Consider the following 25,842-nt stretch of genomic DNA (forward strand, 5'->3'; position numbering starts at 1 on the left):
CTTTCTTCCCATGAAAGAACTGGCCATTCCCTTTAAACATATGCCTACAATGCTCTCTCCAGAAAATGAATAAATATAGCTTGTCCTAGAGAACTGCAGTGTTGGAAGAAAATTAATCCATCAGGTCCTGTTTGACTTTTGTGATGTGACAAGATTTATTACCCATAATCTATCACAGAGAAGAAAACTCGAGTGCCCTCCATCATTCTGATCTATACTAAACAGTTGTTTGTTGGCAGGTATATTAACACAGCTAGTAATTAGTGCTGTCAAAAGGCTTAAATAATTGCCTGGTGAAGCAAAACTTTGCAAACACTTTTCATACACTGTAATTTAATGTTCTCACCAGTGGAACTATTTTAAAAACCATCTAATATTCTTTATTTCAAACAGAGAGCTAAGAGTTTAGAGGATAATGCACATTAATAATATAATGGAAGTTTGGTCAATCAATATCTTCAATACCAGTTAACCCAATGCCTCCTTGTCTTTAAAAGGCTAACTGAATTTCCCTAAAGAATTCATCAAATATTTTACAGTTTAGTCTATTGAATCTCTAATGGAAACCTTTTGAAACCATCTAATTTTTTAAGACATAATTTTTGAAATTCCTAGCCATAAATTACTATCTAATCCAATCCCCTCTTACTTTACATGTGGAAACTAAGATTCAGAAAGGTTAAGTGATTTTCTCAATATCACATAATCAGTTACCATTAGAACTGAGACCAGAACTTCAGCCACCTGGTTCCCAGATGAACATTTGTTGGCTAGATAAGAACAGCTACATGATTTCTGTAGCAACTCTTACCTTCGTTGTTCTACACCTATTAGCAGAACTTAAATATTAATTCAGTCTCAGGTGATAAATCTTGAAAATATCTGATCTATGAACCTGCTCTCCTGTGTATTACTTTAAGATAATAAATGTATCTGTTATTTTACCTTTCTTATTAGAGTGCAAATTATATATTGTATTTTATATAATTTTGCACTATAATACCTAAGGAATTTCTTAGCTCCTTATAATAGTTCATATTAGATGTGCAAAGTTGATTCTTAACTTCACTAATGGAATGGCAATAGAGAGTCCAACCCATCCTTTTCCCTATTCGATTTTCACCTTAAATCAGATTGATACTGACCCCCGCCTTACAGAAGCCACTTGGTAATCTCACATAACTTGGGTCTTTGTACCCTAAGTTTCTAGAATTAATTTTGTTCTTTTTTAGCAGGGGAACACCAGTGTCTGTATTCTCTTCCATTTACAGCCACAGGGAGGAGTTTGTGTCTATGGCCCTTTTCAGGGTTGGCTTGAGCAAGCTATGTACGAGCACAGGGCAACGTCAGGACAATGTGTAGTATTATGATGATGATGTGGTGATTTCAATTTCCCATCATGAATAAGATCATCCAGTTATTCCTCTATATAGAGGAAGAATAAAGCCTTGGAATAGAAGGATTACTCACCCTGCTAGGCCAGTATTGAAAACCACTTCACCAGCAACAGAGGATGGATGGCCAAAGGAGTAACCTTTCATCTTAGTTCCATCTTCCAGGACAATGTGCGCTGTCTGTGCCTAAAGAAACAGATTCATGAATCACAGCCGAATACAAAATATAATGTACAACTAGTTGAAAAACTCCAAAAGTACACTACATAAATGTATTAAATAAATGAACAGTATATTTGATGAAACCATACTATCTAGATTCGGAGTCACTCTCCTGTTACTTACCACTTTTCTTCAAACGTATGGCTCTTGTCACAGGCAGGTGTTTTATTTTGTTTTGCTTGAAAGAGGAACTGAAGCATGTTGATACATTGTCTATCCTAAGTCTACTTGTAGAGTTATTGACAATCCAGAAATACTTCAGTTTAGCTGTAATGCTATGTGTCTGTATTTTCCCTCTTAATATTCCCTAGCTTTGTCAAGTATAGCTTAAGGGAAATTCATGAGTTTGCAAAAACTTTGTGAATTTTACCGTACAGCTCCTCATTACTCTGAGGCTTAGAGCTAGAAGGAATCTTCAAAGTTATACATCAAATTGCGTTCCACAGAGCTCTTGTGTTTGATGGAGTTGTCTCAGGGGCTGCCCCCTCCCCGAGCTTTAGGATCATAAAGAAACTGAAACTTCATCATTCTATTAATACTGATACAAAAGCAAGCACTGTGGAACTTCTGAAAATATATCGCATTTTGCTTTTTAGTAGAGTTAGTTATATACATGTCTGGTTCTCCCTTTAGACTACAAGGCATTCTGAATTTGACTACTTCACCATACTAATCTTTGAACCAGCTTCTATAAAATCCTTGGCTAAGAAGAGGGACAATTAGAGAAACTTATCTCAGAAGCAGGCATCATCTACTCTTCAAAAATACTCTAAATTCTATTGTTGAAACAATTTGGGTCTAAGTCTCAATTTCCATACAATTCAGGGGGGAGAGAAGTGTGTTAAACCACACTTTGGGGTGCAAAATCTAGACTCCGTAAAAAAACTCTATGGGACAAAATAATGGGAACATTTTGATTTTATTAAAAATAAACTATAGGGCTTCCCTGGTGGCGCAGTGGTTGAGAGTCCGCCTGCCGATGCAGGGGACACGGGTTCGTGCCCCGGTCCGGGAAGATCCCACGTGCCGCGGAGCGGCTAGGCCCATGAGCCATGGCCGCTGAGCCTGCGCGTCCGGAGCCTGTGCTCCACAACGGGAGAGGCCACAACAGTGAGAGGCCCGCGTACCGCAAAAAAAAAAAAAAAAAAAAAAAACAACTATAAAGGAAAACATCTCTGCAATAATTTAGAAAATTTGAAAATAAATTGATATTTTATTGTATTCAGTGTAATTTTTAAGATCGATGATGGCATTATGGTTATATTTTTAAGAATTTTCATTTTTTTAAAGATATACACTGAAATACTTAAGCATAGACTAATATGATATCTGAGATTGGCTCCAAAATAATCAGAGGTTAGGGGGAATGAATAGGAATATGAATGAAACAAATCTGGCCATGAGTTGAAATTGCTGAAGTAAGGAAGATCATTGTGCTGTTCTCTCTGCAAGCGTTAAGTGCAGCCATTAAAGATAGAAACATACTAATTCACTACCTTCCTTTCCTTACTTTTTTAGCTCTGGATCCCATAGCGTCTAATCCTTTTCTATCCTATCACCCACCTCCAGTCTTACCACACACACGCACACACACGCACACACACACACACCAATCTCAGTAAATAGCAGGAAGGCAATACATGATTTCTAGACCTCTGTCTCTATGTTCCTCTAGCTTTACAAGCACTCAGCTTTTCAAGAGTTAAAATGGTAAAACCTCATTATTTTTCTATAGTAACCTTCTCTTTAGAAATACGATGCCTCTTTTACTTGTAAAGTGTCAAGTCCCTTGACACTGGAATGACTGCTTTTCAATGTAGTGTTTATCTTTAAACCAATAGACCATGTGCCTATGTATTGTTTATGTGTAGTGCATACACATTAGTTTATATTTACACCCAAAGCTATTTTAGTATTTCCTATTAAAATTGATATGTTTATGGTACTCCTCTCAACAGTAAGCTTAGTTTTTAATTGGAGGTACAATGCATGGATTTCAATTTATATTTTGAAGAAAGTTGAACAAAGTACTGTCCGGCACATTTTACATGTGTTTGTGTATGTGAGTTTGTATGTGAGTGTCCATGGGCAGAGTTAGCCAAAAGAATGTTGTCCTTCACCCAGCTTATCAAATAATCTTTGAGATAAAGTTTTGTTTTATCTACAGCCTTGGAACCAGTGTTCTAGATCTCAAGCTTGACACTTTCTCTTTAAATAGTCATGGTTTACCTTCTCAGACACTAAACTAAAAAAAAGTTTTTGGAATTACTCAGCACAGAGGAAAGCACAATAAGTAATTAATGTAATACGCATGATGACAAGAGTTCCCTGACAGAGACTGGCTTAACACACAAGTTCTGAATTCTGCCTCTGCATCCAGGAAGTCACCTTTGCACGTCATTTCTTCTAATAACACAATTTTCTTATTTTATATTTTATTTTAATTTGTCAATCATTCTTTACTTATAATTCAAGACAGAGGTTGTTGATTTTAGGAAGTAAGTGTGATTATGTTCAGTGTATTTCCAAAGAACATTATAAACGAGTCAAATGTCTATGGTGATAGTTCTAAGTAGGGGTAAGTTTACTGGGAAAATTTCCTAGGTATCTCTGACATGTTTCACTACGTGAAAACCTTTGGTCCAAGTAAAGGAAATTCACTGTCAAAAAATATTTTCTACTGAAAGTATTATTTTCTGTTCTTGAGGAAGTCATGTGTAGCCTACATGCTTTCACCAAATGGAGGTAAGGTAGGAAACATTTTCTTAAATAATATTTAACTTTGATAGAACCTAAAATAACTGTACTTAGTTGGCAAAACTTGGCGTGTGAACTGCAAATTTCAATTGTCTTCTATATACCAATTTATCTACCCTACTCTGAGCCATACCTGCCTAAAATATCACCTCTGTTCATTTTGTTCCTTTTGCTTTTCTCTATCCTATTCTCATCTAAGAATTTCAAATTCTCTGATCTGTCTGACAACATCTAATTATTTTAAAGAAAGGTAAAAATTAGCATAAGCAATCTGACTCTTGTTAGCCTATTCGTACAATTCTATTTGGTATTTTTCTTCCTCTCTCCATGGGACTAGTTTTCTACTTTGCTTTCTGTCCTTTAAAGATATATTTGAGGAGACATTTACTGTTGCCCGAAATAGTACCTGAGATTGTGTTCAATATGTCTTTTTTGCTCCTTTAATTATATTTTTTGTTCTTTTCGGCAGCTTTTATAGATTTTCCAATGCTTTTTTCCACTGCACATTATATTGTTACAAGGCTTCTGTTTACTGCCTATAGTACCCTTTATATTTCACTTAACTACATTGGCCTCCAATGAGTCTAAAATGATGGGTTCCAATTGACTTATCTATGAATTGATGGAGAAACTCTGAACAAAGAGCTATTATCTGGAATCCCCTCTTCTAGCTAATAAGTTCCCAAATGCTATTTCATTCCAATGAGTCTAAAAGAAATCACCTCGCTACCAGCGTAAGATATTTTAGTAGCCTCAGTCCTAGTAGAAAGAGGACCATAGTCTCGGAATTATACTATAACCTTAAGGGTTCATTTAAGTGCCTACTGCCAGAGCACTTTGGTAGTTTGAATGCTGAAAGTGCAAAGAAAACCTTAATGAGAAGTCTGTACACTCATAGAATGTCAGGAAAAGTAACCAAAGGCTATATAAATGTAAGTTCTACAAAATAAATGACCTATATCATGACATGGTCCCTAACTGTTTAACAAAAAATGTATATGCCAATAAGACAGTTTAGACCTTCAGGTCACAACATCATTTAGCTCCCATCATGTGCCAAGTTTCATCCTAGGCTTTGGAGCTACATGGATAAATATCCCCAGTCCCCCCACCCCTCCCACCCTCAATTTAGTAAAAGGGCCAGCTATGTGCTTGGATGGTAAAATAGAGGAAACTCAAGAAGATCCCCTTTGAAACACCTAGAAACACAAAGATAAATAAAATATCCTTTCCTTTCAGAGATTTCTCTTTAAAAAAATAATTCACCCTTTCCTTCCCGTTCATGATTTCAGTAATAAAGTTAAAATTTTAAGAGAGAAACTCATCAAATTTTGAATCTAAAGTTTAAAGATTCCTTCAAGTCTTTACTCAAATGTCATCCATCTTCTTGGCAAAACCTATTTAAAATTGCAATATTCCTAAATGTCCATCAACAGGAATGGATAAAGATGTGGTACATATATACAATGGAATATTACTCAGTCATAAAAAAGAACAAAATAATGCCATTTACAGCAACATGGATGGACCTATCGATTGTCATACTGAATGAAGTAAGTCAGAAAAAGACAAATATCATATGATATCACTTATAAGTGGAATCTAAAAAAATGATACAAATGAACCTATTTATAAAACAGAAATAGAATCACAGATGTAGAAAACAAACTTATGATTACCAGGGGGAGAAAGGGGTGGGGAAGGATAAACTGGGAGATTATATTAGATATATTATACTAGATATAAAATAGATAACTAATGAGAAGCTATTGTATAGTACAGGGAACTCTACTGAATACTCTGTAATGAACTATACAGGAATAGAATCTGAAAAACAGTGGAAATAAATAAATAAATAAAATTATAATATACCCCTCAGCACCCTATCTACTTAGTTTACTCTTTCTTCACAGCACTTATTGCCTTCTAACGTATCATCCAGTGTCTTACTTAAAACATCTGTCTTGTCCCACTAGAAAGTGAACTTTATGTGGGCAGAGTATTTGGGTTTGCTTTGTTCACTTATGTGCCTGCCTCCAGGGCCAACATCAGTGCCTGGTACAGAGTAGGTAGTCATTGAATTTTTGTTGGATGAATAAAGCATCACTAAGTGACAATCTAAAGAAAAATACTGGGACTTCCCTAGTGGCGCAGTGGTTAAGAACCCACCTGCCAATGCAGGGGACACAGGTTAGATCCCTGGTCTGGGAAGGTCTCACATGTCGTGAACCAACTAAGCCCATGCATCACAATCACTGAGCCTGTGCTCTAGAGCCCACACGCCACAACAACTGAAGCCCACGTGCCACAACAACTGAGCCCACCCACCGCAACTACTGAAGCCCACGCGACTAGAGCTCATGCTCCACAATGAAGAGTAGCCCCTGCTCACCACAACTGGAGAAAGCCCACGCACAGCAAGGAAGACCCAAAGCAGCCAACAATAAATAAAATTTAAAAAATAAAGAAAGAAAATACTATTTTAAAAATACTGAAAGACATAATTATCCATTCGGTTTTTAGTTTATTCTAGATATATATTTAAAATAGCAAATATCTGTTTTGAGTTGCCTTTTCACCGTTTAACAGTGTCTTCCTACAATTCCTTAAGTGTAGTCAATGTGGAGATATTATGGTGGGAAAGAGACGTGAGCGACATTGAGGGAGAAAGGTTAGTGGATGGTTAGCCCGGGATATGCATATTGAGTATGCTGCATGTGAGTGTTCAAATACATCTTATGCAGAGTTAAAACAAATATCATGGTAATTCAAAACAAAAGGATCATTCATATCAATTTCCTAGAGATTTCACATGAAAGAGGATGACAGTGCTTGAATTAACATAACAAACTATTTCAGTCCCTTTTTCACTTTGAAAATATGGAAAAAACGAGAAAGCTCTCCTTACCCAGTGTATTCTAAAATACAGGAGTATGGAAAGAAAATCCTGTATTCTTCTACTTAGTTTTAGAATAGCTTATACAAATGAATTTCGCAGAAAAAACATTTTACATTTCTCATATTATTCTCACATATTTTTGCCATAGCAAATTCAAGTGACAGGTCTAAGTCAAATTCAAAGAGATCAAAAGTTATTTTGAACAGTGAAAGCTATTAACTTTTTAATCGCTGAAATTAGTTGAATAAGCATGGACTATTATTCACCCAGTTCAATTTGAAATTTGAGTCTAACTAGCTGCTGCCTCTCTCTAGGTCAATCACTACAGGGCAATACAAGCAAGCAATAAATTCTAAGGTGAGTTTAATCTGACTCCCTCTTAGTGGAATTGAGAAGGATTTTGTTCGGTTTGCTCTCACTAGACACGGAGAACAAATTTTCTCTTTCCGAAATATGAATATGTATACAAGCCTTATTGGCAGATGACTACTTTGGGTTTTTTTTTTCTTTGTTTTACTTTTTTCCCTGATCTGGAATAAGCAGTCTCAATTCTTTTAATATGTCCTTACAGCTCTTCATTTCACTTTTTCCCCTCTGGGTCTCTTACTAATATTCCAATAACTTTTCTAAGTAAAACCTTCATGTAAATTAAATTCCATGTGTGACAGGATCCACTTAGTGGCTTAATTTTAACTGGGTACTCATTTTCATTATAGTATAATTCTTCATCATTATTTAAGTGCATATGAAGTTATAAGAATATTCTTCAACTCTCAAGGTCAGAGCCAATTAGAAAAATTTAACTTTTAGTTCATTACCTAATTTTAGATCTAAGCGCCTCAGAGTCAAAGGACTAGTTAGATGTTGTTGATGTTGCTACCTTTTATTCATACTGACTCAACCAAATAGACACAAAATGCTGAAATATAACAAAGAAGTTTTGAGTTCCATCCTACTAGTCTTCAACTTAGAAGTTAAGAGATATTTAAACTGATTTCATTAATCAAATATAAATAAATCCTTCACTCAATGTTATTTATCAACCCAAATATACATAGTCCAATAAAGATAATAAGAGAAACCTTACCACAAGGGGCAGCAGAAACATTAAGCTTCTATCTGGAAATCTCATTTCAATAAGATCAAGCACATTGGGTTTGGCAAATGCTTAGATCATAGATTTTGAAAGATAAAATAACTATCCATTATATATATGTATATATATCTCACTATTCCCTAAATAACTATTGCCCAAATTTGCTTATATATTCACAATCTAAATTGCAAACCAGTTTAGAAAGACATTTCCACATAAGAATAGAGTATAATTTTCTATCCAACCAGGGAGGAATTATGTTAAGTATAAAGAGGGCAGACTTCTGGAGAAAAGCACTGAGAAGAGCAGATGCTTTAGGGGAAAAGAATATTCATACACTATGGCAATCACTTCCTCTACCCTGGCCCTATTATTCCAATCTATATGTAGCCCTATCCATTAGGAACTGTTTGAAATCGTGCTCTGTGTAAGGGAAGAAAAGGGGGTATGAATGAGGTTGGGCTGGAGACAGCACTTTTGATAATCTCTTCCACCTTTCACCATCTGGGTTTCTCTTTCCCTCCCATACCCTGCCTGTTGAAATACGGATTTCACTCGTTTTGGGTTTGTTTCTTTGTTTGCTTAGTTTGTGTTTTTGGTTTTATACTCTTGATCAATTGTTGTATATTAAAGGTCAGCTCTGCAAATGTCTTTGGAGACTTTGTCAGAAAAACAAACCTTGAAGACCACTAGGCATAATGACTTAGATATACCTAGGTCCTTACCCTCATTCCTGCCCTCTCTTCTTCCCACATATCCAAATTCTACCTCTTGCTAGGAACTCAAGCTGATCATCTTTGTACACTAACTAAACAGGTATTGAAGGATTTGTCACTTCTAAATTTAAGGTTAAGTAAAATTGGCTCTTAGAATTTACTGCCGTATACCCAACTATTTGACTAATTTCTCCAATAAGATTATAGTCAACACCAAACAACATCAAGGAGAGAGAGACCCTGCCTTTTCTGTCCAACACAGTATCACTAGCACATAACACAGCATCTGGCACTTAGTGGGTGACTGGGGAAACAACTTTGCATCTCTCTGAATTCATACTTTGGCCCATGAAGTTAACTTTCAGGGATTTGGGAAAGATCATTTAACCCCGGGTCCACAAGGGAGAGTAACAGGTATGATTGGTGACTTTGGGAAATAGAACTGGGCAAGACTGGATCAACTCTTCTCAACAATCTTTTCAAAGAAGGCTGTTTTCAGGTGCACATCAAGGTGGGAGACTTGCAGTTGTGAGCAAATACATTTGACTCAGGGAATGGGGATTTCTAAGAAGTCCATTTGGTTACAGATCTAGACCCTGTTTTCCAAATAGCTTTAACAGTAATCAAGCTGATATTCAGATCTCTATCTCTTTGAATTCTATGTCTTGTTTCTCAGTTGATTCTAAATTTAGAGGCTGAGAAGGAGGTGTGATTAATTATCACTCCTAGAATCTTACCTGTAGTAGATACCTAGCAAATACTGATTGGTTGAATGAATGAATGAATGAATGGCTATCAGGTGGCAAAGATGCATCATAATTCTACTTTCCTTCCTCTGAGACATGACTGGCTTGCAAATTGCACTCCTGCTTTACTCCAGTCGTATTTTAACTATTCCTCTTAGGCTTTGCTCACAAACATGAGAAGCAATGGGCAATTTATAGCTGTATTTAATTCTATGTGATTTATCTCCTGGGAATAGATAAGGAAATAAAGAATACCCACTTTAATAGTATTTTCTCTTCCACAGTCCACCAAGTAGGGATGTAAGTGGGTACAGCAATTCCTTTTTATAAAGCCATTATATAATAATTAAGCTTTATTCACACCTTAGTAAAGTTACTTTAGTTAGATAATCTACTAACTATTTAGCAGAGTACAGCTAAATGATTAGATAATGAACTCAGTGAAAGAGGGGAAATTACAACAGAAAACAGTAAAAGTATATACTCTCTTACCCTACATGCATCTTCCCCATTATTACTTTTCATACTTAAAATATTAAACATTTATTTTTTTAATTTCATACTTGATATAATATTTATTTGTAACCACATTTAAAATTAAACAATTGTTTTATGTTTGGTTGAACTCTTTTCTAAAACATAGATTTCTAATTCAACATTTTTCTAGTAGTGGTTAGTCTTACAAATCTTTCGAACCTACAGATATTAATTCTAATAGTAAGATATTAGAGTTACAGTCTCTCTCCCTTTGACATCTTTTCCTAACATTTCTTGGAAGTGAAATTTTCAAATCATATCTGGGCCTATAGGCTAGGTAATAAAGTTACTTAAATAATTACTACTCTAGTTAAAAATAATTCCACTGTTGATGGAAATACAAAATGGTACAGCCACTGTGGAAAACAGTATGTAAGTTCCTCAAAAAAATGAAAACTGGAACTATTTGATCCAGGAACCCTACTTCTGGATATTTATCCAAAGAATTGAAATCAGGATCTCAAAGAGATATCAGCACTCCAATGTTCATCACAGCACTCTCCACAATAGCCAAGATAGTGAAGCAAACTAAATGTCTATCAATGGATGAATGGATAAAGAAAATGTGGCATATACACAAAATGGAATATTACTCAGTCTTTAAAAAGGAAGGAAATCCTGCCATATATGACAACATGAATGGCCCTTGAGGGTATTATGCTAAGTGAAATAAGCCAATCATAGAAGGACAAATACTGCATGATTTCACTAATCTGATGTATCTAAAATGGTCAAACTCATAGAATCAGAGAGAAGAATTATAGTTGTCAGGGGCTAAGGGAAGGAGGTAATAGGGAGTTGCTAACCAATGGACATAAAATCTCAATTGTTCTCAACATGAATAAGTTCTAGTGATTTGCTGTACAGCATTGTACCTATAGTTAGACTGCATATATCGTATACTTAAAAGTTTGTTAAGAGGATGGATCTCATCTTAAGTGCTCTTACCACAATAAAATAAAATTTTATTACATTATGTTAACAGAAATTTAATCTTCTATCACTGGGGAAAAGAAAGAAAATTGAATTCAGCATACATAACCCAATTATTCTATTTCCTCTCTTTACTTTTTATCTAAAGTGCTTGCCAATTTTACTGTATGTCAGTAGCAAATTTGTTTGTTTTCCTTTACTGATGCAGTCTCATAATATTCCATCTCTATGCCAAATTCCCAAATAGTTTTCAACTGATAATTAGTCCATTTTTATCCCCCACTAAAAAAAACCTGAGGCTGCTATATTTCTATTGTTATTGTTACTGAGGTTTACATATGGTATTGATGCAGACTTGACACCCAATAAATATTTGTATAATTTTGAGGAGAGTAACTAAGGACATGTATACTTCAATTTTCTCTTGTTTGAGTTCATGTGTTAAAGCACATCCCGTTTTGTTTTGTTTTGTTTTATTTTTTAATTCTGGAATAATCCTTATGTTTGAAAAAAAGTAAAGCATTAACATTTCTTAAGCATGCCTTATAGAAGTAGATTGACCTATCACTGTCCTATTTCTACCCTTTGGCATTTGGCATTTGGCATTGCTTTGGCACTGCTTTAATGAGACCCTATTAAGACATTAACCAGATTGTATACATAGTCACCAATGCTTATTAAAGTCTATATGTAGTTGAACAAATAAATTGTTTATATATATTTGAATGAGAAATTTCTACTGTTCTGAGAAAGCTATCTTACTTCAAATAAAACCATGAAGTTATGTTGGAAAAATATGTTTTGGGAGCACTTTGCCCTCACTGAAAACCCCACCCTGATCCCTTCCTTAAGACATCATTAATAATAGTTAACATCAATGTACTAGGCACTGTCTCTCAAGCTATTGATGGATTTTCTCTAATCCTTACAACCCTCCCCCGCCCCCCACTGAGGTAGATTAAATTAAGCTTTCCATTTTACAGTTGAGCTAACTGAGGCTTAGACTAGTCAAGATCATTTCACAGGTAAATGCAGGAGTAGTGGTTTCTAAACCCAATCAGTGTGACTCAGAATCCACAAGCCTCCATCACTCTACGGAACCATGGAACCATCATGTCGAAAATTTCAGCCTAAACTGACTTACATATTACCCCTCTTTTTCTTTTTCTAAGCTTACTTCTATTTCTGTTTTCTAATCTTTTAAAAATGGGGATAAAAAGCAATTCAGTCATAGACGTACTTAAATTTATTTATAAGAATTTTAATTCAAAACTGCCACAGATAAGCTGCAACATGCCCAGGTCAACCAAGAATGACTTATCTGTAAATCTGTAAATCATCAGAGTGAAAATGTCAAGTCATTAATTACATCCTATAATCTGAAGAGAACTAGCAGGTTTTAAGAACTCTTCACTCTGATTCCAGGCCCTTGAATTTTCAAGCTCTCAAGACTGTTAGGACCAAAGATGCTGTAAACATGGAGATGCTCTTCTCAGTCCCCTTCCAGGAAGGACCTGCCATCCTGCTGCAAAGAGTGAGGTCAGTGGATGGTCACCAGCTGTCAATTCCTTCAGGATCTACCTCAGTTGCAGAGAGCTGCCTTGCCCTTCCTGGAGTAGCCCACACCAGGTAACCTACCATATTAGACTTTTGTATATGTGGAGTTTACAGGACTATATAAGAAAGAAATAAATTAAAAATTGAAAAACAGCATGTTTTGTTACAAACACATGACAATATTTTGGTTGAAGTGGAAGAAACATGTCAACAAAACAGCACTGCTCTAAAATATTGTATTTATAGAATTACTAACGTCCATATAAAGCAGGAATCCTCACTGATTCTTTGATTTAAACAACCTGTTCTCAAAATGGAATCAAAAAAAGGAAAAAAGGAAAGGAAAAGGAAAATCAGATTTATTTTGTATTGAGATAAAGTACAGTGCATAAATGGGCTCTTGAGTAAGAAGTAAAATTCAGCAGGAGAAATTGTTTAGCTCATTCTGAAGCCAGGTTAAACACAAATATGGCTTCAGATATACACATAAGCACACTAACAAAATGCCAAATTAAAAAGATCCATATGATGTTTGAGGCCTAATTAAAATTCTACCCAGAGTTACTACATGTATATTCACTTTGTGTGCAGAAACAGACATCCATGTGTCCTTGTATTAACTACAGCACTTACACATCTATGAAATGGGAAGAACAACATTGTTTCTTCCCCTGAGTGTGAGAATTCACCAGCAAAATGTTCTGGATGTAAAGCTTCAAGCTAATTTAGCAATAAGTTCCATAAAAGATTTGAATAAAACATTATAGCTACAATAATCCCCTTAAGCTAGTAATGGGAATGAAAATTATTTATTCTGGGAATCTGACTGTATTGCTGTTAAATCATTTGTCTATGTAAATTATTTGTATATCAGAAAAGATAGAAGCCCCATGTGTTTACCTCCATTTTCACCCAGGCCTAAAGCTATATAAAATATTTGATTTCTGGTGCACCTGAGGTTTCTCAGCTATTAGTTGACATCAGTACTCATCCTCTTAAGAAATAAAATAAATCTGAACCAACCTTTGGAAGGTAGGAAGCTTACAGCCAGAATTTTAGTTTATTATTGCACAGATAATATGGTAAAAAGTTAAAATCTTGAAGTGTTCTTTATTGGTAAATGAAATCTTATTTTTCATTCTTAGAGTTACTACTTTCAAAATATGGATACTTAAGATTCAGTATTACAGCACAATTTGCTATGTCTAGAATATTTAATGAGACTTCTCTGCAGTTAACAATGCCTAACACTTCAGGATTTCAAAGTACTGTAACAGCAGTAATCAATTAAGCCTTACAACATCTTAAGTTAATAGCCTTACAACATCCTAAGTTAATATTAAGTCATCTGCCTTTGGTTAAATATAAACCAATGTTGGGGGAAAAAATTACAAGGTTAATTTACTTGAATACTTCTATGTTCTGAACATTTATAAACAAATGAGTCAGATTCATAAGTAATTTTTATTCTAGTTATGTTTCTTATTATAAATAAAACATTCAGAAAAGTTCTACCACAAAATACATGTATAAAGTATAGGTTTACTAACAAGCACTTAATGGGCATCTGCCATGTGGTAAATCGTTCTGAATCTGGGAGGAATCTTCAATATTGTTAGCTAATGCTTACTTTTTGGTTATAAATTATTATGGATCTTCTACATCATAGAAGAAATTTATTCAGTTAAATTCTTAGTGATACAGCAACTCTATTGATTCATTTATAAGAACCTCACATTAACCAATAACCTCCTTGTGAAATTTAGAAGATCAATATATGGCATTTATTGAGTTGAAAAAAAAAGAAAAAGAAGAGAGGGGCCTTGAAAATATTTTCATGAATTGAACTCATTTAGACCAGATGAAGGAAATTAAGTGTAAGATAGGGATTGCTAGGGCCGAGCAGTCCAACACCAGGCCTGACCTTGGCCCATGTAGCTTTCTTCAACCTTCAGTCATTGAAAAGACCCTAGGAAATACTGGTCACATCAAGGACATTCAGTTTTGCATAGCAAATTCCAGAAGCCTTGAAATGAGCTCTGGTATGACCACTGCCCAAGAGATATTGGAAACTCTCTACTACACCCTCCAACCTTTGGTACTAGTCAGAAATATGAAGAAAGTCTAATGAAGACCTGAAAGCAGAGGAATGTTCTTTATTTCCACAGCAGTAGGATCTAAATTTGCATTTAAACTATCAGTAAGTCTGGCCACACATGGTCAAATAGAAACTCAAGGTGCCATCAACAGGAGAAGGTTGCCTGAGGACAAGATTAGTGCCAGTTTTTTTGGCATTTCCCCAGCCAGAATTCTTAGCTTCCTACCCAGGGCTGGGACCAGGGTGAGGCGAGTGAGGTGCTCAAGGCACAACATCAAACGAGGCACATTGTGGGCCTGGTAGTGAGAGCCTCCTTCAATGTTGTACAATAGACGTCCCACTCGCCTACCTCAGTCTAGGTCCTGTCCGACTATAGCTTTTTATGGCAAGGGTTTTATGGCAAGAAGCTCAAAATGTCAAGACACTGTTGATGACAAACAAATGAGTCTATACCTTAGAAAGGGAGTTTATGAATGGTAGAGTACATAAGACAAGAATGTTCAAAAGAGAGGCCCCCTCCCAATTAATGAAATATTGTCCAGCAAATATATGTAAAGTTGCTAAATCATCTGAACTAATTCTACAACATCTCATTTGGGATTGGAACACAATTTATTATTTCAAATATTTGGATTATCATGGATAAAATCCATCCTTAAAATGTATCTAGGGACTTCCCTGGTGGTGCAGTACTTAAGAATCTGCCTGTCAGTGCAGGGGACACGGGTTGAAGCCCTAGTCCGGGAAGATCCCACATGCCGCAGAGCAGCTAAGCCCGTGCGCCACAACTACTGAGCCTGCGCTCTAGAGCCTGTGAGCCACAACTACTGAGCCTGCGTGCCTAGAGCCTGTGCAACGCAACAGAGAAGCCTCTGCAATGAGAAGCCCGCACACCACAACAAAGAGTAGCCCCTGCTCACCGCAACTAGAGAAAGCCCACGCACAGCAACAAAGACCCAACGCAGCCAATAAATGAATAAATAAATGTATCTATATGTGGTAAAAGTCTAATACAATAATTAGTCTTGAAAATGCATAATAAATTTACCCCTACTCCCACCTCTAATATGTATAAAGAGGATCCTATATAATAATGAATTTTATTTCCTATGAATGTCTTTAAAGCTACTACAATATAATTAAATGATTCTAATTGTAGGAGTTTTTGTAGTTTCCAATTTCTAATCAAATGACAACAGCTCCTCAAAGGTTGAGCTAAATAGCTATTTCTATGTTACAAACAGAATATAATATCTTACAAAATGAAAACGTTTCAAAAGGAATAGTGATTCTGGGGGTTCATTCATATCTGAAGTACCAGAGTGAAGGACACTTGGACTGTTAGGTTCCTGGCTTAATTGTAACAGAGGTCACCATTTTTATAAATGAGTGGATTAATGTTAAAAGCAGTACTTATTGAATCCTTTTCTATTCATAAGGAACTTAACCTTTTCAACTTAATACCTTTCATTCCCAAATTCATTTGCAAGTAAAAATAAAACTATTTAGTCTTAGTGACTTTCTAAGACTTGTGAACTCATAATTTTTTAATTTGTAAGTTTCCTGCAGTCAGAGACTATCCACTTATTATCCATTTATTTCAATGTATTATTCTCCCTGTATACTCCCAGGGTACAAGTTTCATGTTTATTTGTTAAATAAATAAATAAATAGGATATTAAGATGCACATCCTAACTTTTGGAATTGAATTCAACATAGTGAAGAAATAATATCTGCTTCATAGTCCTTGAGTCTAATTCATTATAAGCAATATCTTCCTAGAGATAGGTTTGCTATTAAGGCAAAGGTGAAAAAATCATCAAAGATATTTGAGAACTTTTATCAGATATCTTGTCATTGTAATAATTTGTAGCCCACAAAAACATGAAGAAACGCTGATCTAACTTTCTATTAAGTCCTTCTACTAAAATGTATAGAATAGAATGTTTTTTAAGTATCAAGTTTTTACTTTTTGGAAATCAAGCCCTTGTCAGCTGCATCATTTGCATATATTTTCTCCCAGTCCATAGGTTGTCTTTTCATTTTGTTTATGGTTTCTTTCGCTGTGCAAAAGCTTATAAAATTGATTAGGTCCCATTTGTTTATTTTTGTTTTTATTTCTATTGCCTTGGGAGACTGACCTAAGAAAACTTTGGTACGATTATGTCAGAGAATGTTTTGCCTATGTTCTCTTCTAGAAGTTTTATGGTGTCTTGTCTTGTATTGAAGTCTTTAAGCCATTTTGAGTTTATTTTTGTGTATGCTGTGAGGGTGTGTTCTAGCTTCATTGATTTACATGTGGCTGTCCAACTTTCCCAATACCACTTGCTGAAGAGACTGTCTTTTCTCCATTGTATATTCTTGCCTCCTTTCTCGAAGATTAATTGTCCATAGGTGTGTGGGTTTACTTCTGGGCTCTCTCTTCTGTTCCATTGATCCATATGTCTGTTTTTGTGCCAATATCACATTGTTTTGAATACTGTAGCTTTGTAGTATTGTCTGAACTCTGAGAGGTTTATGCCTCCTGCTTTGTTCTTTTTCCTCAGGATTGCTTTGGCAATTCTGGGTTTTTTATGATGCCATATAAATTTTAGGATTATCTGTTCTAGTTCTGTGAAAAATGTCATGGGTATTTTGATACATATTGCATTAAATCTGTAAATTGCTTTAGGTAGTATGGCCATTTAAAAATATTAATTCTTCCAATTCAAGAGCATGGGGATATCTTTCCATTTCTTTGAGGGATGACTCAATTTCCATTATTAATATTTTGTAGTTCTCAGTTATATAGGTCTTTCACCTCCTTGGTGAGGTTTGTTCCTAAGTATTTTATTTTTTTGATGTGATTTTAAAAAGAATTGTTTGTTTACTTTCCTTTCTGATATTTCATTGTTATTGTAAAGAAATGCAACCGATTTCTGTATCTTAATCTTGTATCCTGCTACCTTGCTGAACAGTTTTTACTTTTAAAGTATTTTATAGATTTTTAAGCACTGATCATGTGTGATGGTCACACAATTCTTGGAGTAAATCAAGAATTGTTTCCACACTATGGATGACAAAATTTGGGTTCAGAGAGAATATGTGACTTGACTAAATTCAGAACATTGAAAAATGCATAAGAAAGGTTAGAATCTAGGTCCTTTTATTCCTATCCAGTGTGTTTTCCACTACAAGGTACAACTGGCTGAATGTAAGAATGAGCACTGAGAATTTTAGATACTAATAGAAAAAGATTACTGTCTCTAGAGATTTCGTATTTTATGGTGGTTGATCATTTATACCCTTGATATCAAATTCCTTTAAAATGTAGAGTACCTTGAAATTCTTTCTTCTTCCTTATACGTGAAATATAACTGTGCCTATTAACAAGGTACACGCTATAAATATTAGCTACAAACAAGCGCATGAGGAAGGACCACATAAAAGTACAAGTGCGTCACTGCTGTCGTCAAACCCACTCTCCTTGTCCCTCACCAAGGGGAAAGTGACCTCCAAAGACATTGAAAAGGCAACCCATTTACACTGCAGTGCTTATATATCTGATCCCAGGGTATCTTCCACAATCCATTTACTATCTATAACTGGGTATAATGTTATTAACCTTTAGTGACTAGTCTCATTGCCCTTCACTGACCATATATAACTATATTCTAATGATTTTAACTATCTTTAAAATAGGATACTCATATAAAAAGAGTAAGTTTAAATATATCTTTCTAAGAGAATTGAGTTTTAAAAGTGAAGGCATGAAGAAAAGTTGGTAGAGGGCTGTTTCAAAATAAGTGAATAGTAACACAAGTTCCCTTGGATTGCTGTATAGAATTTTAATTCACTACTGTGAAGTTCAAGAACTTCTATTTTTCATGCCTGGCATTCCTCCAAACCTTTGGCCAGAAATGATTGAGTATGAGTAATGGCTTTTACACTGTGAAATGATGGCTTATTCCTCCTACAAACTTGTCATTCTTAGCTGTGTACTTTGGCAGACCCTTAAAACAGATCTGCCACCATGAACTAGAACTACTTTCACAGTGGACCATCCAAGTAATTAAACCATTTTGTTGTAGTTGTGGTTGTATAGAGCACTTATTATGATAGTGGAGAATTGACTTCTAGTATCAGTCACATCTATGCCATTTTAAGTAGTTACTCAATTTCTTTGTTTCTGATGTCTGATGGAGATACACCTAACTCTATCTACCAATTTTTGTGAGAAGAAAAAGATATTCCAAGGGACACAACTTCAAAGTCTTAAAAGACATGTCTAACTTTAGGCAATGCAATTCATTACTATTTATTCTCTCTGAAGTGATATAGGAGTACCCTTGAGATATTACTAACACTAAACTGAAACCAAATACTCACTCTCATAGCTTACATGTAGTCACTCTATCTTTGATGATGGTTTAGAACATATCTCCTTTCTGGCTCTCTTGGTACAATTAAACTGAACCCAAGAAAATGGCTGTTCCTGGGTTTCTTAATTTAGAATGGTAGTATCTTATACTTTCTCTTGAGATCTTGAGATCTCTTTTTCTTTCTCTCTCTCTCTCCCCACCATACCTACTCCTTCAGACCTCCTTTCTCTTTCTGTCTCCCTTTTCTTTCTGCTTTTTTTTTCACCCCTATTTCTTTCCCACTCTGGTCAGTGGAGGTCAGGAGAATCTATGGGTGTTGCTTAGCCCTGCAGATATCATTTGGGCTAAAATCATACTGAATCCTTCCTTGAGCAATCTAAGCAATAGAAGCTGGGGAAGTATTTGGAGGATTTTTAGCCAACCCCCTGAGCACACAAAGTATAAGCAGTACACTCAAAACTATTACAACCTATTTTTACATCAACAGCTAGAGGTTGTTTGGGGTTTTTTTTCCTACTTCACTTTTTACAGCTTTTACTACTATAGAAGCAATATATTTAAAGCTACTGTGATTACTTAAATTTTATATTCACTAAAGATGATTTTCATTAGCAAAGTTCCCTTGTAGTAATTTCAGATTTCTCTGGGAATAAATGTCTTCAGAAAGGTATAGGAAGGAACAGAAGTTCCTACAGGAATTTCATAACTCACTGGTGGGGGCGGGGGAAGAGCTCTTAATGTTCTCTTCCTGAACCTACTCCTCAGTTACAGATACATTCAGAGAGATAGGCTCATCAGCTGATAATTGCCTTAGTGTCTTAATCTGCAAAATAAATATAATAAATTTGTCCTTCTAAAAGAAGAGCTAAGAGGGAAAAGGAAAAAGCAAAGGAAGTGTCTACATGATGATCTGTAAATATCAAAATTATGCAGATATTTTCCTCTCAACATTTTTTCCCAGAAAACTTTACAGTGAGCCAACACAGAATAGGGGTTAAACACACTACCTACAGCCATGTGGCTCATGTACATATAAACAACTCCATGCTTGAACCCAAAGTGTGAGCAATAGTGTCTGGGCACAAGCAGAGCCCTGATAGCTTTTTGAAAAATTTGTTTTCTAAACAGAACACTTACATTTTTACATATTCACAGGAATTGTGATCCTTCTTTATGTTGGGTGAAAATTAGTAAGTTAGTAGTTCAGAACTATGTTTTTCCTTTGTAAGTGACACCTTTACTTCATGATAAACTACACCCCATACAATCTTATTGGAAACAATGAATACGGGAATAATACCTTGACAGAAAGGAGCCTGATGCCAGGTCTTGAAAATTTCCATGGATGGTGTGCAGTCACATTGTTTAAGCCAAAACCTGTCTTCAGGGTCTTCACCACTTTGCAAGCTGTCAAAATCCTCATCATTTTGAAGACGTTGATTTGTGACTAAAAATAAATGAAATTGCATATACTTTATGAGAATTTTGCTATAAGATTTTTAAATTAATGTGAAGAAAGCTGGGGGTGTGCAATCTGGTGTTTAAGGCTGACTGCACAGTGATCTTTGAAATTCCATTCATTCTGTCATTAAATGTCTTCGGCCATAGCTCCTCCTTCTCTTAAGCCCTCCTCCTGAGGTAATGTCCAGAGATGTTCCATGAACATGTAATACAAATTGCAACACATCAAACACTACCTTCTCCTGCTGAAATAATGCTAGTGTTGTGGAAAAACAGTCATCTGTCAAAGGAATTGCTTATGCAGCTGAATAGAATGATCTGGAAGCAGTGGACACCCTCAGGAATATCACTTGCCCTAAAGAGTAGCAACTTTCTAATAATGCTAAGGGTCAAAGGTTCTTGCTTGTGTGAGATGTAATGCCTAATTTGCCTTAAAAGACATTTTGAATTCCCAAAGAAACTGAAGACTTGCGACTTTCTGCTTGGAAAAGACAATGGAAATCACATAGAGTAAAAAGGACATCAGAATAAGTTTTTCTCCACAAATATAGAACAAACCTTTCTACATTGTTTTTTTTTTTTCAATTTGTAAAAAGTCTATGAAATAATGGTAAACATTGATTTTAATGAGTACACATTCCTAAGTCAAGATTTTTTTAGTTGTTGAATTGTTACATATAAAATTCTCAAAACGTGAATATTTGTGTTTCAACCTGAGTTGAAATTGATTCACTTAGCCCTCAATCCCATGTTTAATCAGGCAGTCAAAGGGTCTCATTGGCTGGAGGAAGCTCTCACTTAAGTCATGTGTTTATGTAGATTAGGAAGCTCTGAAGTATTATCCTGATATATTTGCAAAGGAGGCCAAGAAATAAAGGCTTTTTCCTAGCACTTTTTACAATGGAAAAGATGACATAGAATGGCACAGAGATTGTAAACTTCATGATGTAGGATGAGTGCTAGAATTAAGTTGGGGGGGTTGAGGATTTTTTGTTTTTAAGGAACAAAGTTTAAACTCCATCTTCTTCTGCCTTACTTAATGTATTCATGTATAAACATTCTCTGAAGCCAAACTGCTTCACAGCTCCTGGTGCTAGAAAACTGAAAAAACAGTCTCAATCTAGTGTATATAATTAATAAAATAAGTAATGTATGTTAGTGTGTCCAAATACAATGGAGAAAGAGAAAGAAAGAAAGAAAGAAAGAAAGAAAGAAAGAAAGAAAGAAAGAAAGAAAGAAAAAGAAAGAGAAAGAAAGAAAGAAAGAAAGAAAGAAAGAAAGAAAAAGAAAGAGAAAGAAAGAAAGAAAGAAAGGGACAGAAAGGGACAGAAAGGAAGAGAGAGAAAGGGAGAGAGAAAGGAAGAAAGGAAGGAAGGAAAAGATCAACTCCCTTGTGCATGTTCAGTAAAATTTAAATATGTGATTACGTTGAACCATATTATCTTGAAGGATTCAAAGAGTATACCAAGTAGATGGAGGGGAAAAAAGCAGAAGGGACAGCATGAGCAATAGCACAGATACAGGAAACCATATGGCATATTAAAAAAAAAAAAAGCGAAAACAGTCTGCTAAAGCCTAGGTGCACAGTACAGGTTGGGGAAATGAAGAGGAACCATAACAAGGAAGATTATGTGTGCTTTAAAATGGTTGGTCTTAATCCATAAATAGTGTTCATGGTAGTCATGAAAGTGTTTTGAACAAAGGTGAAATTACTGTGAAAGAAAGACTATGGAAAATGAACTGAAGGAGGATGAAACTAACAGAAGAAAAACTCCCAACTCAAAGAACTAAGAGCTCAGAAACAGAGCTAACTGGTTTAGACCAGTAAGTATGTTAGGCCGTGGACTCATCCTTGTCTATATACATAAAAAATATATATAGTGAGGATTTGTCTTTCTCTAATAAGAAAAATAACATGTACTTATCACAAAACAAATTTAAGATACACAATAAATTTAAATCAGTCATAGTCCCATTACCCAGAGGTACCCATGCAGTGAACACTGTGGTATCGTTCCTCCCTTTATTCTCTACGCTTTGGGGTACTAAGGAGTCCAGAACTTAAAGAAGGAAAGACATTAGTAAGTGACTTCATAACCACTTTTAACAGTTGACCAAAAAGCATGGTGAACTGAACATGGTTTTCCAAAAAGATGTCAACAACTTTAGGGTACAATTCCATAACTCTAGAACCTAAAGAAAAATATAAGCCTGAGAGTTGTAATGGGCTTTCACTTTTTTCAGTAAAAGGTCCTGGATGTAGTCTATGGTCCATGTTTCTAGTCACCATAATAAAAGAGGAAAGGGCAGAAGATTTGGAGAGTTTGGTTAAATATTCTGAAAATTCATCCATCATGATTCTACAATCATCTCAGGAATTGGAAAGACCAATAAATTAAATGGTGGGTAGTTTCAGATTTGAGTGTTCAGGGTGGACTGAAATCTACAACCAAACTGAAAAAGAAAATTATGTTGGTTAGTGAGGGAGTTTACATTTGGATAGATCAAAGGGGTGAGGTGATAAGAGTTGATTAGTAGTGAATATGAAAGACATAAAGATAGTAGAAATATTACACTTTTGTGAAAGACATTTTTTCAGCACACTTTAAAAGAAAGTATTTTTCAGTTTGGAACGATTTTTTTCTCTGATCCCTATTACATGGTCCTCCTCTCACATAAGCTATCTGTATACAACTAAGCAGGGTAAAAGCATGCACACATGTATTCCCCCACAGAAGGTTGGGGGAATCTGTATTTGAAATATATTTTGTATGAGCCAGGCCATTAAGGGTTCTCTAATCTTATAAGTCACTCACTCAAAACAGCAAAATACTGTTTATGAATTTAGCCCTTCTTTTCTTCTGATACACTTATTATAGTTATCACAGTTTATAGCATTAGGCTATTTTCCTCTGTACACCCCCATATGGAAAATTAAGAATTATTGAAACTAAACATTTCTCAGTTTTGATGGAGTAAGCAACATTCTAGTACATTTTAATCTAGTGCTAATAAAGCGCTTTATTTCTTCCATAAATTGGAAAATGCATTATATATATATGAATAAATACGTATTTATGTGTATGCAGAAAGATTAAAATATGTATGTATATATAAAGAGACAGCAATAAAAGTATCCTTAACTAATACAATTATTTATCATTTCTTAAGAGAAATGGAAGCATTCAGCCTCCCAAATCCCTGAGAAGACTTAATTTGATGAATTTGTCATTAGGATATCTGGTATTGAAAATGGTGCTATATCCAGCACTAAGTGGTAGTTATTTTCTTCTGTTACTTAAAGAAACTTGGAAAACACTGAAAAATAGATAATAGCCTACCCCCAAAACATAACCTCTGTTAATATTTTAGCATATCTTCCTCTAGCATTTATTTCTATATACAAGTCATAATTTTGAAAACAGTGATCAACTTGCATTACGCTTTTGTGAGGTAATATTATATTTAAGGTATGTTCAATGTTATTATATGTTTTTTTCAAGCCTTAATTGAAATGGCTACAAAATATTTCATTTTCATTGCTTCTATTGTTGCTACAAAGCATATCAATATTGCAATTTTTTATAAACATTGCCAAATTTCTCTTCGAAAAGAATGTACCCATCTACATACCGATCACAATGTGAATGTCCCTTTCAATACACCCTTGCCAACCCTAGGTGTTATCTTTCATTTGCTTATTTGAGCACAGGAAATGATATTTTGTTTTCATTTGAATATTAAATAACTAGTGAAGTCGAACACTTCCATATACCTTTACTTAGTACTATTTCTCCTTTTTTTCTTACATCTTTTTGTTCCCATTAATCCATTCCCATTAATGATCAAGAAAGCCTCTTAAAAGGAAATGTAAAGCAACACTGATTGATAGCCTGTATTTGTACTAATTTCAAGTGTCCTCTTCATTTGGACGATCCATTGATATAAGTAAGGGAGACCTGCTACCATTTGGGAAAAATGAGACCAGCTCATCCTGGATAATAAAGGCTTTAGGTTTTGGAATAAAGAGAAAATAATGGCATTAGTAATTCCTTCTTAAAAAGTACAGAAACTGCCAACAGCTTTCTTGAAGTGTGTCTTATTCAGGAATGAATAGAGACAACTCTAAGAAAGTGATGCATCTTTCAAAAAGTCTCTAATATAGCAAGCATGCAAGAGGTGCTTCTGAAAAATGATTGAATGAATGAATTGGTTCCTGTGTACCAAGTTCCTGCCTGATCAATGACGTTTATTTAAGCAGAGACAAATAAAATTAGGTCAGATGAACATAAGAGGAAGTAAAGATGCTTTGGAATAGGAAAAGAGACCTGTCAATTAAGAATTACACAAAAGATGATAAATTTAAGGCAAGAAGCAAGGTATGTCTGGAGAGCAAATAAACTCAGAGTAGAAGAAAATAAAGAACCACCCCCTCAAAAAAAAGTTCTATTTTGTGTTTGAGCAGGGATGCATGAAGACAGAATAGAAAAGATAGAAGTGATTATTATGGTTCAATTCTGATTTTTATTAGCCTAATATAACAAGGAACACTGTCACAAGTGAGGATATGGACAAAAAAGGGCTACTCTTTGAAGAAAAGTGGTGTGGATTTGTACCTACATAAAAAAGCATATACTTTCTCTCATCATAGAAACTAGGATAAGCTGGTAGAAAGATTCCTCAAATAAAGTTTGGCCAGGGAGAAGATATGTCAATAATGACAATAGATGTTAGGTTGTTAGATGATGAGGTTTTTAAATAACCAGATGTCTTTGAAAATCCAATCAAGTAAGACACATTCATTAAGGTCCAATTGGTATTTTGAGGAATAGAAGGTGAAGAACCAAGTTCATGAATGTGCTTATCAATCTAACATTCGATAGCATAAAGGTTGAAGTGATTCAAAGGAAGGTGAAAAAATGAAGCTGGAAAAGAGACCTTGAAAAAATGATTTCACACATTAAAATCCAAGGCACAAGTGATTATATTCTAGGATAATAAAAAAAGCAATCATTTATAAGACCCCATTTGTAAAAAAAACTTAAAGAGAACAGGTTAGTTGGT

General features: G+C 35.0%; 1 protein-coding gene across 1 annotated transcript in view; it reads right to left on the reverse strand.

The window, feature by feature from the left end:
* CPS1 (carbamoyl-phosphate synthase 1) overlaps positions 1-20,752 on the reverse strand; it is a 134,288-nt gene extending 113,536 nt beyond the window's left edge. The window contains exons 1-2 of the mRNA XM_060106069.1: positions 20,618-20,752; positions 1,471-1,580 (exon numbers count right to left, since the gene is read on the reverse strand). Of these exons, the coding sequence (XP_059962052.1) occupies positions 1,471-1,580; positions 20,618-20,743 (236 nt within the window). The 5' untranslated portion in view covers positions 20,744-20,752. The remainder of the gene's footprint in view (positions 1-1,470; positions 1,581-20,617) is intronic.
* Positions 20,753-25,842: the final 5,090 nt, after the last annotated feature.

Source organism: Mesoplodon densirostris, chromosome 8 (genome assembly GCF_025265405.1).
Source record: "Mesoplodon densirostris isolate mMesDen1 chromosome 8, mMesDen1 primary haplotype, whole genome shotgun sequence".
Taxonomy (NCBI): domain Eukaryota; kingdom Metazoa; phylum Chordata; class Mammalia; order Artiodactyla; family Ziphiidae; genus Mesoplodon; species Mesoplodon densirostris.